Source organism: Athene cunicularia, assembly GCF_003259725.1.
Source record: "Athene cunicularia isolate RWA chromosome 1 unlocalized genomic scaffold, athCun1 chr1_part1, whole genome shotgun sequence".
Taxonomy (NCBI): Eukaryota; Metazoa; Chordata; class Aves; order Strigiformes; family Strigidae; genus Athene; species Athene cunicularia.
Window position 1 is genome coordinate 94,129,656 of NW_020799091.1, and position 15,223 is coordinate 94,144,878.

General features: G+C 35.7%; 1 protein-coding gene across 6 annotated transcripts in view; it reads right to left on the minus strand.

The window, feature by feature from the left end:
• Positions 1–15,196, minus strand: part of PKNOX1 (PBX/knotted 1 homeobox 1) — a 40,367-nt gene extending 25,171 nt beyond the window's left edge. Inside the window, exons 1-6 of one of the 6 annotated variants that reach the window (XM_026868014.1) lie at positions 14,906–15,196; positions 11,642–13,326; positions 9,136–9,218; positions 4,444–4,545; positions 1,581–1,708; positions 259–430 (exon numbers count right to left, since the gene is read on the minus strand). In XM_026868014.1, coding sequence (XP_026723815.1) covers positions 259–430; positions 1,581–1,708; positions 4,444–4,494 — 351 coding nt within the window. In that variant the 5' untranslated portion in view covers positions 4,495–4,545; positions 9,136–9,218; positions 11,642–13,326; positions 14,906–15,196. Of the gene's footprint in view, positions 1–258; positions 431–1,580; positions 1,709–4,443; positions 4,546–9,135; positions 10,637–11,641 lie in introns of those variants that run through there. The other 5 variants (XM_026868007.1, XM_026868000.1, XM_026867993.1 and 2 more) reach the window with 5 other exon arrangements.
• Between the last annotated feature and the right edge of the window lie 27 nt (positions 15,197–15,223).

Genomic DNA, 15,223 nt, shown 5'->3' on the forward strand with positions numbered 1-15,223 from the left:
CATCTCTAATACACTGATCTCAGCCAGTTCAGAATGGGAAACAACTGTGAAGGGCCCAATGTAAGTTTACAGGTCAGAGGTAAAAGTGGAGTCAGAAGAAATTTTTAAAAAATGTTTCTCAGCGTTAACATGAAGAAGAATCTCTTGTAGGAAGAAAAACGTGAGGAGAAACTGTAAGTACCAGTTGAGATCAGAAGTTTGAAATAAGAGGCAAATGTGATGATTGTTTCAGCAATGAAATAGACAGCTTATACTTACCAAATTATCAGTTTCTGGATCTTCACAGAAAAAGGGTTTTCCTTCTTTCTCTTGCTTCCTTACAAAATTTTCAATATCTACATCAAAACTAGCAGAAGTTGTGCCTTCTGAGCCTTGTGTAGATTGTTCACATTTTTCAAATAATAGTGCTAACAAGGGAAATAGTGGGTGCCTAGAATAAAAGTTAAAATACATGAATAAGTATTTTCACTTATGTGTACACCATGGAAAAGTAACACATCTAGCTCACATAAGGTACAGTTACTCATGTAAGAAACAAAAAGACAAGTCCTGGAAGAGACTGCTATAGCAGAACATGATCAAAATTTGGTGTTGGTTTTTTTTTTGTTTGTTTTTAATTTTGATTTACCACATACTCTACAGGCAAGTAAAGCAGTAAAATATATATATACTTAAATGAACAGAACAATCACAAGCTAAAAAGTTATGCCATAGTATTTAATTCACTGTAACTGAGTGGAAAGAGATACATTTAGTATCATGCATTAGAAATGAGGATTAGTATTTACAAATAGGATGAATGCAGATTTAAACTATGAAATAAAGTCTGATAATATTAATTTATTTTTCAGTGTGGGCCCTATTTATACATCACAAATAACTTCACAGAACTGAGAATAGTATCCAGGCTGTATGCAAAGGCCTCCTATGAAATCATGCTCAGAGAAGACAATTTTGTTAGCACAAGTCTGTAAAATCCTTCTGCTTCAGGTTTTTGGTTTTATTTTTTTTAACCTGAAAACTAGTAATAATTATGTCTTTATACAGCACTGAAAGCGAAAGAACACTCAACGTCATCAAAACTGAGCATGCTGCTTAGCACAGCATGTAACTGGAAAAATCTCAAATTAGCACGTTTATACATCAACATTTAAACCAGTTTGAGCTAATTACTGTGCAACAGATTGTCATCCTTAAAGAAAAGGGAGTAAAGATTGGCCTAATTACAATAAAAATAAAATCTCACATTAAAGATAAAAACTACAGTATAACAAATAGTGACCACAGATCAACAGTCTGAGTAGCTTGCTAAATTTCACTTGTGCTTTAAAGGCAGCCACCTTTAGAATACCCATTAAACTATGCTGAAATTGAAGAATCCCACAATAAAGGGAATTTTTTTGTTTTTGACTGAAGACTGACAGTGAAGCTAATTTGATCTGATTCTTTCCCTGCAAACTACTGGGACAGTTAGCCAAGAGACCATCTGATTTTAGGCTACTTATTATTAATTTTTAAAAAAAAATTAAAAAATCTCTATTCTTTACCCGTCAAAAGACAGAACACGAGTCCATTACTACCTGTAAATGGCTTGCTTGTCTGCATCCATTGGAGTCTGAGATTCTACAGGGGCAGGACTCACCCCTTCTGCATCAGTTTCAGAGCAGTTGGGATCTTGTTCAGTTTTTAACTCTGTTACTACTTGCATCTGTAGAAAAAGAGTAAGTAAATCTCTATGCTTGACGTAAAATAAATGTACTGTTTTCTAAGGAAATAGCAATGCAAAAGGCCACTAAATTGCCAGAAGGTTGGTATGACTTGGCAGTTACACAAAAAGCCATAGCAATAACAAAACCCCTCTTTTAATCCTTGGCACTTTTTGATGGGTAGTGTAAAGCTCACTTCAAGTTTCCGCACTCAGCTTTAAAATGGTAATGACAGATATTAGTAAATTGTTAAAGCATTTTGTCTCTAAGGTGGCTATTTTTGGACTAGACTAGTAAAAAATAGGATTTTTTTTCTTCAAAAAATTTATGGGGATGTCTGCATAAAAAGCCTTTAGTATGAAAACAGAGAAAGGAAAGTTTCTCCTCTAAAGTTTTCTTTCTGATTTCTTACTGTACATTGTAGCAAGATACTGAAGAGATCCCCAAGCTTTTCCTGTCCATTAAAATGCACATTTTCTTACAACTGAAATATTCTGTGTCCCTCCAACCTTTCAATTATTGGACCATAATCTCCCCTGACCTTTACCAATCAAATTTACATACTGTAATAACGTATTATTTTAGGAATGTCAAGCTACTGGAGAAAAAAGCAGTAACTCTTTTATAAATCCATTTAACACACAATCTTCCACCACTGGAAAAACAACACAGAACCACAGCTTCCACTGAGCACCTCCTATATTGCCCTAGAGCTTGCTAATACCTTTAAGGTGCTTTGAAGGTGTTGAAAGTGGTTTTCCAATCACCTCAAACTAAATATCTTCCAAATTAAAAGGTCTTAAAGGAACCTGACCTCTGAAAGTCAGTTTCCACTCCCCCAACCCAAACTCCTTGTTTTTCTCCCGTTTGAGCACTGGGAACATCTGTACAAAGACAAGAAATGAAAGAAATGACTGCAATCTTTTTTTTTTTTTTTTCTCTTTCTACTTCAACCCTACCAAGTTTTATCTTAAGTAGAGGACAGACACTGTTCTAGGTATCAGTAGGCAGCCAAAACTGACACCTGCAGAAAGGCAGTGTACAGAATGCAATCCTCTGTCCTCTTTTCCCCATGAGATGTACTTATCACATCACCCACAGAAACCCTCCGAGATGAGAGCTGGCCTCCAGAAACTATTACAGAACTTCACTCTGACAGAATTTAATCAATTTCCACACAGCATAAGCAAAAGGAATTTATACTATTCCCAACAAGAAGTCTGGGAGAACCAAAAGGTTTGTGCTTTATTCTCTGTCAGGGCCAAGCCACCGCCCAGCAAAATCAGAAACTGAGAAAATGCCAGCATATCCTACCCAACAGAGCAGCCTGCCTTGCAAAAAGCTTCCTCAGCAAGCATAGTTTTTAAGCCACAATGCTTGTAAAAAAGATGCAACTAATAGACTAATTTATTGGCTAATACCAAGAAGGAGGAGCAAAATAAAAGGGGATGACTCATATAAGTGACTATAAATGTTGAACCATACATCTGCAGGGTTTGAAAGGGAAGAATATGTTCAGTTAGGGCTCTATCTCACTAAAAGGAGGATATAGCTCACTCAAAACTGCAAGCTATTTTCTGTGAGACATTTCCAAGCTACAAAGGCAGAAGACACCCAAATTACCTATCTTGGTCACTGAGAGCTTAAAATACAAAACAAATGGAAAGAAAATGCTCTCTCCCAATCCATTATTTAAAAAAAAAAAAAAAAAAGATTACTTTCATTGATCTGTCACAGGATGGCATATATTTGTTGGGGGAATAAAGTAAAAGATGTAAGGTAGGCGAGAGGAGAGAGAAATTAGAGTTGCAATAAAAGAAGCAAACAACAACAAAAAATCAATAACCCCAGATTGCATTCAGATAAATATCTTTTTTTTTATAAGAGTTGAGAAAAGTTGCTGGTTTTCTTCTGACTGTTCACCACTGTTGCCATCTGCTGACAGAAGTACTTGCATTTACTGCTTAGGGCTGATGCAGTAATGTAAAAATTTTGTTTGGGTTTTGGTTTTTTTTTTCATTAGTAAAAGTACAGGCCATGGCATGACTTGTCTCCAGTTAACAGGATTTTAATTTAGGAATTCAAATTGTTGCAATATACAGCCTGTTGTACAAAAAGGAAACATCATGACCAGACATCTCTGAGTATGTTTCATTAGTCTAGCTGTTTGTTAGCAGAAGTAAGAAACTGGAAGCCCACTGACCAGCTTTCTAACTAGCATTTCTAAACAATAATATCATTAAAATTAATTCAAGTATTTTACCAGTTTTCAGCCTGCAGCATAATTGCATCAAATGTAGTCAAAGTAACATGTAATTTTAGATAACTGAGTTTATCCTTCGCTTGGTCAAGACCAACAAGTCTGAGTAAATGTCATCAATCTATTGTAACTGTAAATATGTAAGAACACTGAAGCATTACATACACAAAACATTACAGATGCCCATTTGGTTTTCCTGAAAACAGGACCATTACAGAACACAGGTCATCTAGAGCAAATTCAGAAGAAGACTTATCTAACCATTCTTCCAGAAAGTAAGTGAAGTCATGCAAAGATTAGCTAAGCCTTTAATAAATATACAAGTATTAAAGAATAGTAGCTTATCACTTTAAAGATCTTGTTTTACAAACAAGAACAGACACTTAAATAATGCCAAAGCAATCATTAGGAAAAAGTCACTACCTTTTTTCACTTGCTAACTGTGTTTAGTTCATAGAGAAATAAAAACACACTTACCTGTTGTCCATCTTGATAGTTGTCTATACTTAATGTCTGTGTTGCCATCATGGTTAATAAAACACTAGTTATGTCAAACCATCATAAGTATGAACAAATATTCTTAAACAAACAAACAAACAAACAAACAAACAATTACAAAAGTGACTACTTAGAATTCAGTTCTAAATGATCAAAAAAGATACTATGCACACACCTCTGTCCAAAAGATAGGCAAGTTTATTGACAATGATAGTTATGTTCATTTTCTCAAAAAAAAAAATAAAATCACATTGGAAAATGCAACAGGTTTCATCAGCAGAAAGTTCATTATATCATTTTATATTTTAAAGTATGATTTTTAAGAAGCAGCTGAGGTTATTTTACATTCACAAGCTTCAAGTAAACTTTAGCATTTAGTTTTGTACTACTTAACTAACTAACACATAAAACGTAGAGACGAGCAAAAATTTATGTTTCTACTTTGAAAAGGCTAACAACACATCGAGCATTACTGTAAGTGAAAAAATAATAGCCTACAACCAATGAACCAAATATAAAAAGTGTTAAGGAAAACCCTATTTACTCACAAGTATGAATCCAGATTCTTAAGTTAGGGCCTGAAAATACATTTAGAAACCAAAGTCTCAAATCACTTCTGACATCAGGAATCTACCATTCAAGTCATTTAAGGCTCAACAAAGAATGGAACAATATCTAACAGCTTTTAAACAACTGTGCCTATGTGGTTATATAGTTTCAAAAGTGACCTTGGAATTCAGAAATCTCATTTCTGTAGTCATTTGATAATTTGGGAAATATTAATTTTAATAGGATAACACAAGTAAACTTATGTAAATTATTCCCTCTAAGCATTAGCCAGAGTTTAGTGCCCAGATGAGTCAAACTTTAAAAAAAAAAGTTGGACATCCAGTAATTAAAAAAAAAAATATTTTAGCATAGCAACACTACCAGATAAGAGATTATCCATCAAATTACTAATTTACATTTCATTTTCTTGTCAGAGTAGCAGCCATTACAACTGAAATCACATAATTCATTATGCTATTACCATTAAATATTACCATAGAACTTAATTTTCTTTGACACATTGGAGTCCTAATGTTTAGCTACTATAAAAAAATATTCCTATTAGAAGAGACAGAGCTCATGCCTTGAAAAATATTACATCCAGGTATTAATTCCAGCTCTTCTGTTCTCTTCCACCTGAATCAGCACTGAAGAACTAAGTTTTAGAATTTTCACCAGTTTGAGAGCTGAAACAAAACCTTTTTTTTTTTCTGTAACATGTTAAATCACTACAAATTTTTCAACTATTTTTAAAATCTTTCCTTCATCATTGCATATGACTACAGTATATGACCATTTTGAAGACCAATTTTTACATTTCTGGGTATTTTCCCCTACAGATTATAATAGTCTCAAGTAAATGTTTCATTTAGGAAACACAGGACAAATTTCAGGACTACCTCCTTTGTTTACTTAACAGTTTTAGGCACAGAGACAAACCTAAGCCCTCAGGACAAACCTCAAGCCTTACTTTGCATCAGGTTCTACTCAAAGTACAATTCCTAAACATTATTTCTTTTTTGTTTTTTTCCTTCTCCAGAGAAGTCACCAGGATGATGTAAGCATTATTTCCTTTACAAACTAGGTTACTGACTTTCACTCACTCATGCTTAAATGAAGCTGTTACTCTTTGGGAGTCTATGCTATTTTACACATACAAAAACATGCTGGGAAACACAAATGTGAGCAGACAGAGAAAATCTTGGTTCTGGCACTGGGTCACATGCTTGTAGAGCTGAACAAGTTTCTATCTGTAGACAAAATGCACATATCAACTTCAATAGTCTGTGGAAGACTAGCTAAAAGGTATGCTATAGTTTGGGAACTTCTATGCTAAAGTATGCTTTTCTTAAGAATACAATTTACAGAGGAAAAGAGTAAAGACTGTGTTTAAAGTTTTTCTGACAGCTTTAATGAAAGCATTTTTCTGGTTCTAGTTTGTCTGTCTGTCTTTATAGAATATCAGTATCTCTTTAAAACTCAAAAAAATTACTGATTTTTCCACCAAAAATAATTTTAAAAATTACATAAATGTTCTCACTGATGGAATTATTTCAGATTCTACATTTTTTAAATAGATATGAATAATTTAATGTTAAAGTTAAATCATCATTTGCCACAATAGCAAGATGAGATATCTTTCAAAATGCTTTAGGGGGACACATTCTAAAACATCAGCCCTGTAAGCATTTGCCTTAGATTTAAACATTTATTTTCTCTCAAAAACGGTAGCTTACAACCAAGGCATTAGTGTCTTTCTGTATTTATGGAGTGAAGGGGCACATACAAAATGCTGCTTTTCTTCTTCCTCAAAAGGCACACATTTCATTTCTGACTGTAAAACCCAAAGCACAGACCAGACTACCCTCAAAATAAAGTACAACAGTTGAAGAGATCAACAAAGGAAGTGTAAACACTGTTTAGTGATTCTCTTAGAAGAAGTTCCTTACAAAAAAACTGTTAAAGAAATTGTTTGGCTGTGGGAGAAATATGAAGTTTTTCGTCAGACATGAGGAAATAGGAGGTAAAAGAGTCATGGAAGAGGAAGAATGTCTTAAGGGTTAGCAAGGAAGTGAGATTGTATTAGTGACACAAAGATCAAGATGGAGAGAAGCAACAAAGATAACACATGTAAACTGGTGAAGACAATAGGACACAGCAAGAATTTCTGGAGAATCAGACAAGCTGGACCAACTCTTCCTTCCAGATTTCCATAAGGAAAAGACATTCCACATCTGGAAATCCCTGAAGCCACACAAAGGAAGAAAGAGGTGCAGAGCTTTGAGACAGATCCATAGATTATTTCATCAAGAAGGACTTTTGCCCTATTCTCTCACAGAACGTGTCTACATGGGTATGTCCTTTATTTCCCCTAAGAGCTTCCCCTCTGACTTATAATTACAGTAGAAGAAGATTAAGCTATTAGGCAAGATAGCAACTGATGAGATTTAGTGAAGACAACTACTGCAAATCAAGAAGAACAAATTGAGCTAATCGCATACTTAAACTGAGGCAATTAACTGAGGAATTACTTTGGTTCACTAAAGAGAAACATCTCTTCATTACTCAGTAGTGGTAAGAAACAAACTATGCTAAACTTTAAGAAAAATAACTGAAAAGGTATTTACACATTTGGCTTTTATAACCTCATTTAAGATACAGCATCCAGTTCTAGTTAGCAGATACACAGCCTAAGCAGATGTTCATTCTGCAAGCAACGATGCTAGATGAAGCTGGTATTGCTCCCAGATGTTTATCACTGCCACCCTGCCAGAGCTAATTACTTCCACAGCTCTACCACTGAGCTCGCAGAACACATGAATGATTTCTGATCCTTTTTACATGAAGTCAGCTAGGCTAGTTCAACCCGCTGTTAAAGGTGGCTATGATTTAAACCAGCTGACTTTGTCTGAAGCACATTGCTCTGCAATCATACAACCCCTGCTCTTGGCTGACCTATTAGTGTGGTAGTTTCTGGCTCATGTGTGGCGATTATCAACTCACAGCAGGACTATCTTTAACCAGCACAGCTATACCCAATACTATATGGCCTAAGGTATCTGAAGTGAGCCTAAGAACATATGACTTCTGGACAACTTAGCTTTAAAAATGCCAATTACTCTTTGTTAAAGAAATGGAGAGTAGAAGGAAAACCGTGCATTTGTGTTATATTCAAAGAGTTACAAATAACAAAAGTAACCCAAGGCTGAGAGAATTAGTCAGTCTGCTTCATGCAGAACAGCACTGATTATTTATTTTGAAAACAAAGTGTGAGGAAAACCCAAGGAAATGTTTTAAGGTCATGTAAACTGGAAGCTGATGCATGAACTGCAATCAGAAACTCCATTGATACATGTGGCAAAAGCATTGTGTTCTGTGAAACAAAGTGAAAGGAAAAAATGCAAACCTTTAATAAAATCAACTATGAAGGTAAAACATAGAGTAGAAAGAAAGCTAAATTAAGAGGGGTAATCATAATTAGAATTGTGGAGACTTTGTTCAAGTTAAGAAGTATTCAAGAGAAGAGATTAAAGGTGAGCTGAAGCATATATACAAAGTGATCACTTAACATACATCACTCCTCACTTGCTCTACTTACTCCTTCATAATTAAGAGCAAAGGGACCACCCAGAAACATTAACATAAGGTGCAAGTAAGCTGTTGGGAGTTCAGTAATATCACTTTTAACATATACAAGCTACAACAGATGTTTGTAAGAGATATAAATAGTTATGCTTCGGGGTATAAACTAACCACTAACTGTCTTAGGGTTGTGAAGAAACTACGCAACAGACTTGTTAACAAGTAATCGTTCCTTCTAATTTTCCCCTATACCCATTCCTTTGAAGTCCTTCACAGAGAAATGGAGAGATTGGCAGATTTAGCATGGCTATTTGCTCATTCTTATTTAACTTTAGTCCTGGCACTTGCTCTATAAATGTAAATCCTTATATTCACATACAAAATTAAAGGGAAACAAAAATCAAAACAGCAAGCCCCTTTGACACATGAAAAGCATCTAGAACTAGCTTTACTTTGCACCGAAATACATTATAATCTTTGCTTTCAGGGCACACTGCTTTCTAAAGGAGATAAAATATTGGCCATGAGAAAGCTGCTTACCCTTTTCCTTCAATGGGTTGAAGACAACATTATCTTGTTCCAGCAGAGTGATTCCACTGAAGTACAATGTAGAGGGCAGAAACCTAAAAACCAACAGGGAAACATTCAGAAAGAGACAACAACACAGAACATAGTTTCAGAGACTGAATATGATTAAAGAAAATATTTTGGTTTATTATGTGGTTCCCTCCCCAAGTTTAAAAAAAAACCTGACAGGATTTTTTTTTTGCATGTGTTAGAAAATTATTTTTGCATTTTTAATAATCTCTAATTGCACACACTATTCCATGCTATCACTTGAACTTTCCCTCATCTTATTCCATTCATTCTCCATATTTATCTTTGTCTCTGCCGACACTTCTAACAGAAGGCTACATTTGGACTGCTAACTTGCTTGCTGTTCAACCTTCATATTTTACTCTGTGGCTCAGCGTCTGCTTAGACTAGACAAGACACATCCCAAAAATAAAACTACAAAATGCAAATAGGAATAACTCTTGAGTGTTGTAAAAATTAAGCATGAAACCAAGAAAGGTGAAAGCCCTTTTAAAAATTTAAATCTTCTTTATAATCACGCTTTGATATTTCCATGGAATGTATTCTAAAACAGTTACGAGCAAGTAATCTGCTACACGATAAGACTATAGGAAGAAGCGCAAGCCATAGTTAGAATCGTTTGTTCTGTGAAGACAGGTTCTACTACAGGTTTATTCAGCAACTTTTAAAAGCTTTCAAAAATTACCACTTAAAATTACTTTAATTATATTTAATGCAATAGCACTTGTTTGATATATTAAAGCTACTTAAAAAAAGTAGTGATGATTGTGAAAGCAAAGATTGTGAAAATATATTTAGAAAACACAACTGCTGAAAAACATTTAAAAAAGGCTGCAAAACTCTCCCAGGGTAAATTCCAAACAGTAACATTGCACAAAGGCCATGTGAAATTATATGATGGCTAAAACACACAGCTGAGATCTTGAACCAGATTATCTGTTTCTCACACAGACGAGGTTCCTGTGTTCCCAGTTTTCCCAACTGTGTAAAAAAGTGGAATGAAAGTACTCAAACATTTTTGAAAGTGAGGTGAAGTTTGTATTTGAGAACCAAAAGTTATCCATGTGTAGTGTAGAAATAATGTTTTTCAGACAAATTCACAGAAAAACAAATTGGTAAGGGCCACTCAATACAGATGCCATCTTTGGTTCATGAAACCTAGTTCTAAAAGAGCAGGGAAGATACTCTGAGGAGTTATAAGGCGGCATAAGCTTCAGCCACTGGTTAGAGATGAAATATTTAGCTAGGAGTTTCAGTCCAACTGATACACCTGGCCTTGAAAGCCTCAAGGGGCAGATGTCACATTAGAAGTTTTTACACTTTCTCTTAAACTGTCCCCAAAGAATGGGCTTCTCATTTTTCCAACTTCTTAAATCTGTTCTGAGAAGACAGTATACCCTCTTATTCCTCTTAGCATGCTATTTATCTTCTATAATTTTGGTACTCATTTTCACCCACCGCAATTTACTGGGCTATTTTCAAATAGAGGATTTCTCATTATTCATAGCATCTTCTGAATCTAGGTCACTGCCAGATAAACTGGGATTATCTATTGCTTGTCTCTGCTCAGACATAAAGAAGGGCTACCTCATTATTGCAAATCTGAAAAACTCGCTCCCTTCATTCAGAAACAACTGCAGCAAAGAACTGATTGTGCCGCTGCTGCCAGATATGGTCAGACAAAATATTTCATGTTTCAAGGAGCAGCCCTTGCCTGCAAAGCCTTCAGCTGGAATTCTGGAAATAGGCAAGTTTTTCGACAGTGTACGAGATTATCAAGGGCAGGAAAAAAAAAAAAAAAAAGCACTGAAGAAATGCAGGTCCAGGTGAAAGATGCTGCAGAGGAAAAGGTTTGGCTGAGAAGGAGCCAGAGGACATTGCAGTCCTACTGTCTTCTTAATTGCTGTCAAGTGTTTTTTGGAAGATTAGAGTCTACCCTAAAACATATCAAACAAGAAAACAAGAGAGAGCTGAGCTTGCATATTATGTCCTTGCTATCTCAGTGGGGACAAGATCAGGGAGCAGATACACCTGTTAAAGGATGGAGACAACACCAAGGCATTGTGGAGCCTAAACTTGGAATTGCTACTGCCAATTTGTTTTTTCCTTTTATTCCTCTTGCAGACAAGCTTTAGTCATGTTATCATAACAAAGAAGATACTTAACTGCGTAACCAAAACCAAGGGCAACTTGCTTTATTCACTTAAAAAGTTTTTACTACAAAGCAAAATATGACCTTGTTCATTAAAGCACAGAAGAACCCTCTTTGCAAAATGAGACAATGACTGTATGTCAGCTAGTAAGAAACAAAGACCTGTTGCACACATTCACGTACACAAATATTAGCAGACATTAAGATCACGACACGTATTTTCATAGATTCAAATAATAATAAAGAAGCAATACATAGAGTATATATGACAACATGTCATCAAGGGATTCATTCTACCTTTGCTGCAGTGGTTATCTATCTCCATCAACTTGCCTACAAAGAGACGTTCAGTACAATTAAGACAAACAGATCAATATGAAGTTGATGCATACAAGTTTATTAAAACTGTGCTCAATGACAGTGTACTCCTTATTCATCAACAAGGTGGCTTCCATTTCCACTGTTTATGTACTTGCAAAGTATAGTAATTATTTAGAAAATGATACTTTTAGAAAGATTATGTTCCCGTTCAGGAATAAACTACCAGCCTCAGGGAGTTGCACTACACAGATACAGCTAAACAGTTATTACACAACAGCTATGCCGTCAATTGCCCTGGGAGACAAAACCTAAAAAGCCACAAACCCAATTTTTGGCTGCAGTAAAATGATATTTACTTTGTGTTACTTTTTCCCTTTATTGTTTGGTGGTGCAATAAAGCTATTTATATATTAATCTTAATCAATATGAGATTACATTAAAAAAACAAATGCATATTATACTTTAAGAAACTGAAAATTAAAAATAAATTAAAATCCACCATCCAGTTAAATTTATTCGGAAATACAGGCTACACTATATCATCAACCTGTGTTTTCTTGTAGAATTTTGAACATACATACTATCTAACACTGACTTTATTCAGCAAGGCCTCTCCAACACTATATACACTGCTTTGTTGTCCCATCAATCTCTCATAGCACCCTCCTTCTGCATCATCCCATTTCAGAATTTATCAAGCCATACAAACTATTTGTATCACAGACTATCATCCATGCATCACCACATGACGTCACACAGCACGACAAACAACATACAGTCTCATGCAGAGATCTGCGTTCCTTTAGTACTCTGTGTAAACTCTGCTTTCGAAATTCTAAAGGAATTCTTGGAATTCTCCTATCTGCAGGTACTAAGTATGAAAAAGGGTATTACAAAAAAAATGTGCCACTTTACAAGTTAAAATTGCACATGGAGTAACTGATAAAATGGGTATTACAGACGCATAAATTAACACCAATTTCTCAAGGCACAACAACACAGAAGGGCATCTGGGTCTTTCGAAAAACTTCCAGCTCCTTAATTCTGCATACATCCTTTGTCTTTATACTGGTGCATTTCTTGGGAAGCATGTATAATCATGGTTTATGTAATTCCCAATTTATCATAGTACTTCTTAACAACAAGGAAGAGAAAGATGAGTAATCCTATCCAATCTGGCCATAAAATGTCACCTCAGTATGCTAGTATCCTCCCTTCAGGTAGCTCTTGGTATTGCAGAAAGAAATCCTCAGGTTGCTCTCCTACCTTCTGCAAAATGAAAACCTCATTCTTCTATTAAAAGATTCTCAAATTCAAGAAACTTCTGGCAGCTTCTCAGTTTCTCCTACCCATTTCACACTGTAATTTGACCCCGCTTTATTAGCTCCATAAAGTAAGGAATTAAGGAGACTAAACAGAAAATTTGGTAAAAGGAAACCAAATCCGAGGGGAAAGGAAGCCTCCCTTCTTTAATTGCTCCAATTAGCAATTGGGATTAGGGTATGAGGGAGCATTAACTACCTACCATCACTCCTTCATCCATGCCTGATGTAAATGAAGATTCCTTTAGGGTTTTTTTCCTGTATTCTTAACACTGCAAACTTAAAATATGGTTCCTACTTGTGAATCCTGGTATACGCATCATGAATCCTCAAAGATATCTATTTGCCACAGGACACAGGAGTATTTTGTTCCTCTCAGTATTACCCAATGTGCTGTGATCATAATATTTCAGACCCAAAAATCAAGAAAACGGTGTAGTATCTGCCTTGCTGCTATCATGGTAAGAGGACTGCATTAGAAAGACTAACAAAACCCCCTTACATACCTGAGGACATGTACCAGCAATTCCACCGTTGGAACTGATTTTGGTATAACTTCCCTACTTAATGATATTTAATTACTTTTTCAAACACAATTTTATCTGAAAAAAAAGTAACTCCACCCTCCACATTTCTCCAGCATTCTGCATGGATAAACAACAGGTTTGCATATGTACTAGACTCAATGCTGTTCCATTGCCACTGAAGCCTCTGGAACATCCCCACAAGCGTGCAGTCACTGTTACTTCTGTAGACACTCATTTTATCATACCCTTCCAGGCGAATTAAAGCAAAGCAACAGGAAATCCCATTTTAATCATGAACCGTATCAGCACCCAGTAAACTATAACTGAAATTAATCTTCTTTTATGTATATACTTTGTGGTTTCATAAAAAAGACACAGAATAACTGCCAATCTCACTATGCCTTTATTGCTGTTGCATACAATGTTAAGCAAGCAGTTTATGTAAGCATATGTAAGTTTTCCAACATTTTTATTATAAAATCATAAAAGTTTCTAATGATTGTATGAATAACTGAATTCCTAATGCTACTGAAGTACAGCTAAAAAATGAAGAAGAGTTTTATTTAACTAATAACTGCATTTAAAATGGACTTGAGATGTTGAATGCCTAAGAAAATCCCCTCTACACACTTCTGGCATTTAAACACTTCATCAAGATTAAGATGTTCCACTGTCAATTATTAAATTTTTATGTCCTTTATGATTTCAGAAATAATGAGCCTGTCAGTGAACCAAGCATTAACTTGGATGAGCTGAATAAACTGAAGTGACACAAAATCCTGGTTCTGCAACCCTCTGTCAAATTTGGTTCCTATCAGTCAGTAACTTTTCCAGATTATTCCTTCTTTTGACTCATTTGATCAAACGTGAACAACTTTGGTTTGCTACTGAGTTTAGGCCCTAAAATGAACTGTTATTTTCTTTTCAAAATGGTAATTAAATAAAAATTCTTCCTTTCCTGCTCCACAACTCTTCAGTAACGATGAGCCAGAAGCAATCAGTTCAACTAGTTTTTGCAAGGAAGACGTGCTGTGTTCCAGCCTCTTCTGTTCCTGCTGCCAACACTCTTCATGCTTCCTTTCTATCCGTGTTCTTTCTGCTCTTCAGTCTCCTACTCACCTTCTCCATTGTTCCTTCCACAGCAGCATACAGCTTGTCCTTCTCACCTCTTGCCCTCTCTTGTTCCCCCCACTTCTGACAATTTCTAATTTTACTAGTACCATCCTTTCCAGATTCCTAGGCCTACTGCATTTTCACCAAGCTTCAATCTCTGTTCCCCACCTCTCCCCAAACACCAGTCTTCATCCCTCCATGAGTATAACTGCTGCCTAAGCATTCTGGGCTTGGGGGAGAAGCACAGGTAAAGAAAGACTATTTAGGATTAAACTTACCCATCACCTACTGCTGTGGGATGCATCATGCTTAACTACTTGGTCCAGATGATGACTGCACAGTCAGGTGACATGCAAGGACCAACAGACAGGAAGACACTCGTGTTACATGGAATATTCAGATAATTTAGTTAATAAATATTTGCCAAGTAACATGCATGAACCAGTTTTTCACAAGCTTATGATTTGTTGGAAATTTCTTGAGGAACCACCATACACGCCATGTGAGAGCTTACGCTCTGCAATGCTTAGTTCCAAAAACCATTGATATGCTCTTACATAAGGCAAACAGGCATCTCTGCGCCCCCCCCCCCCCCC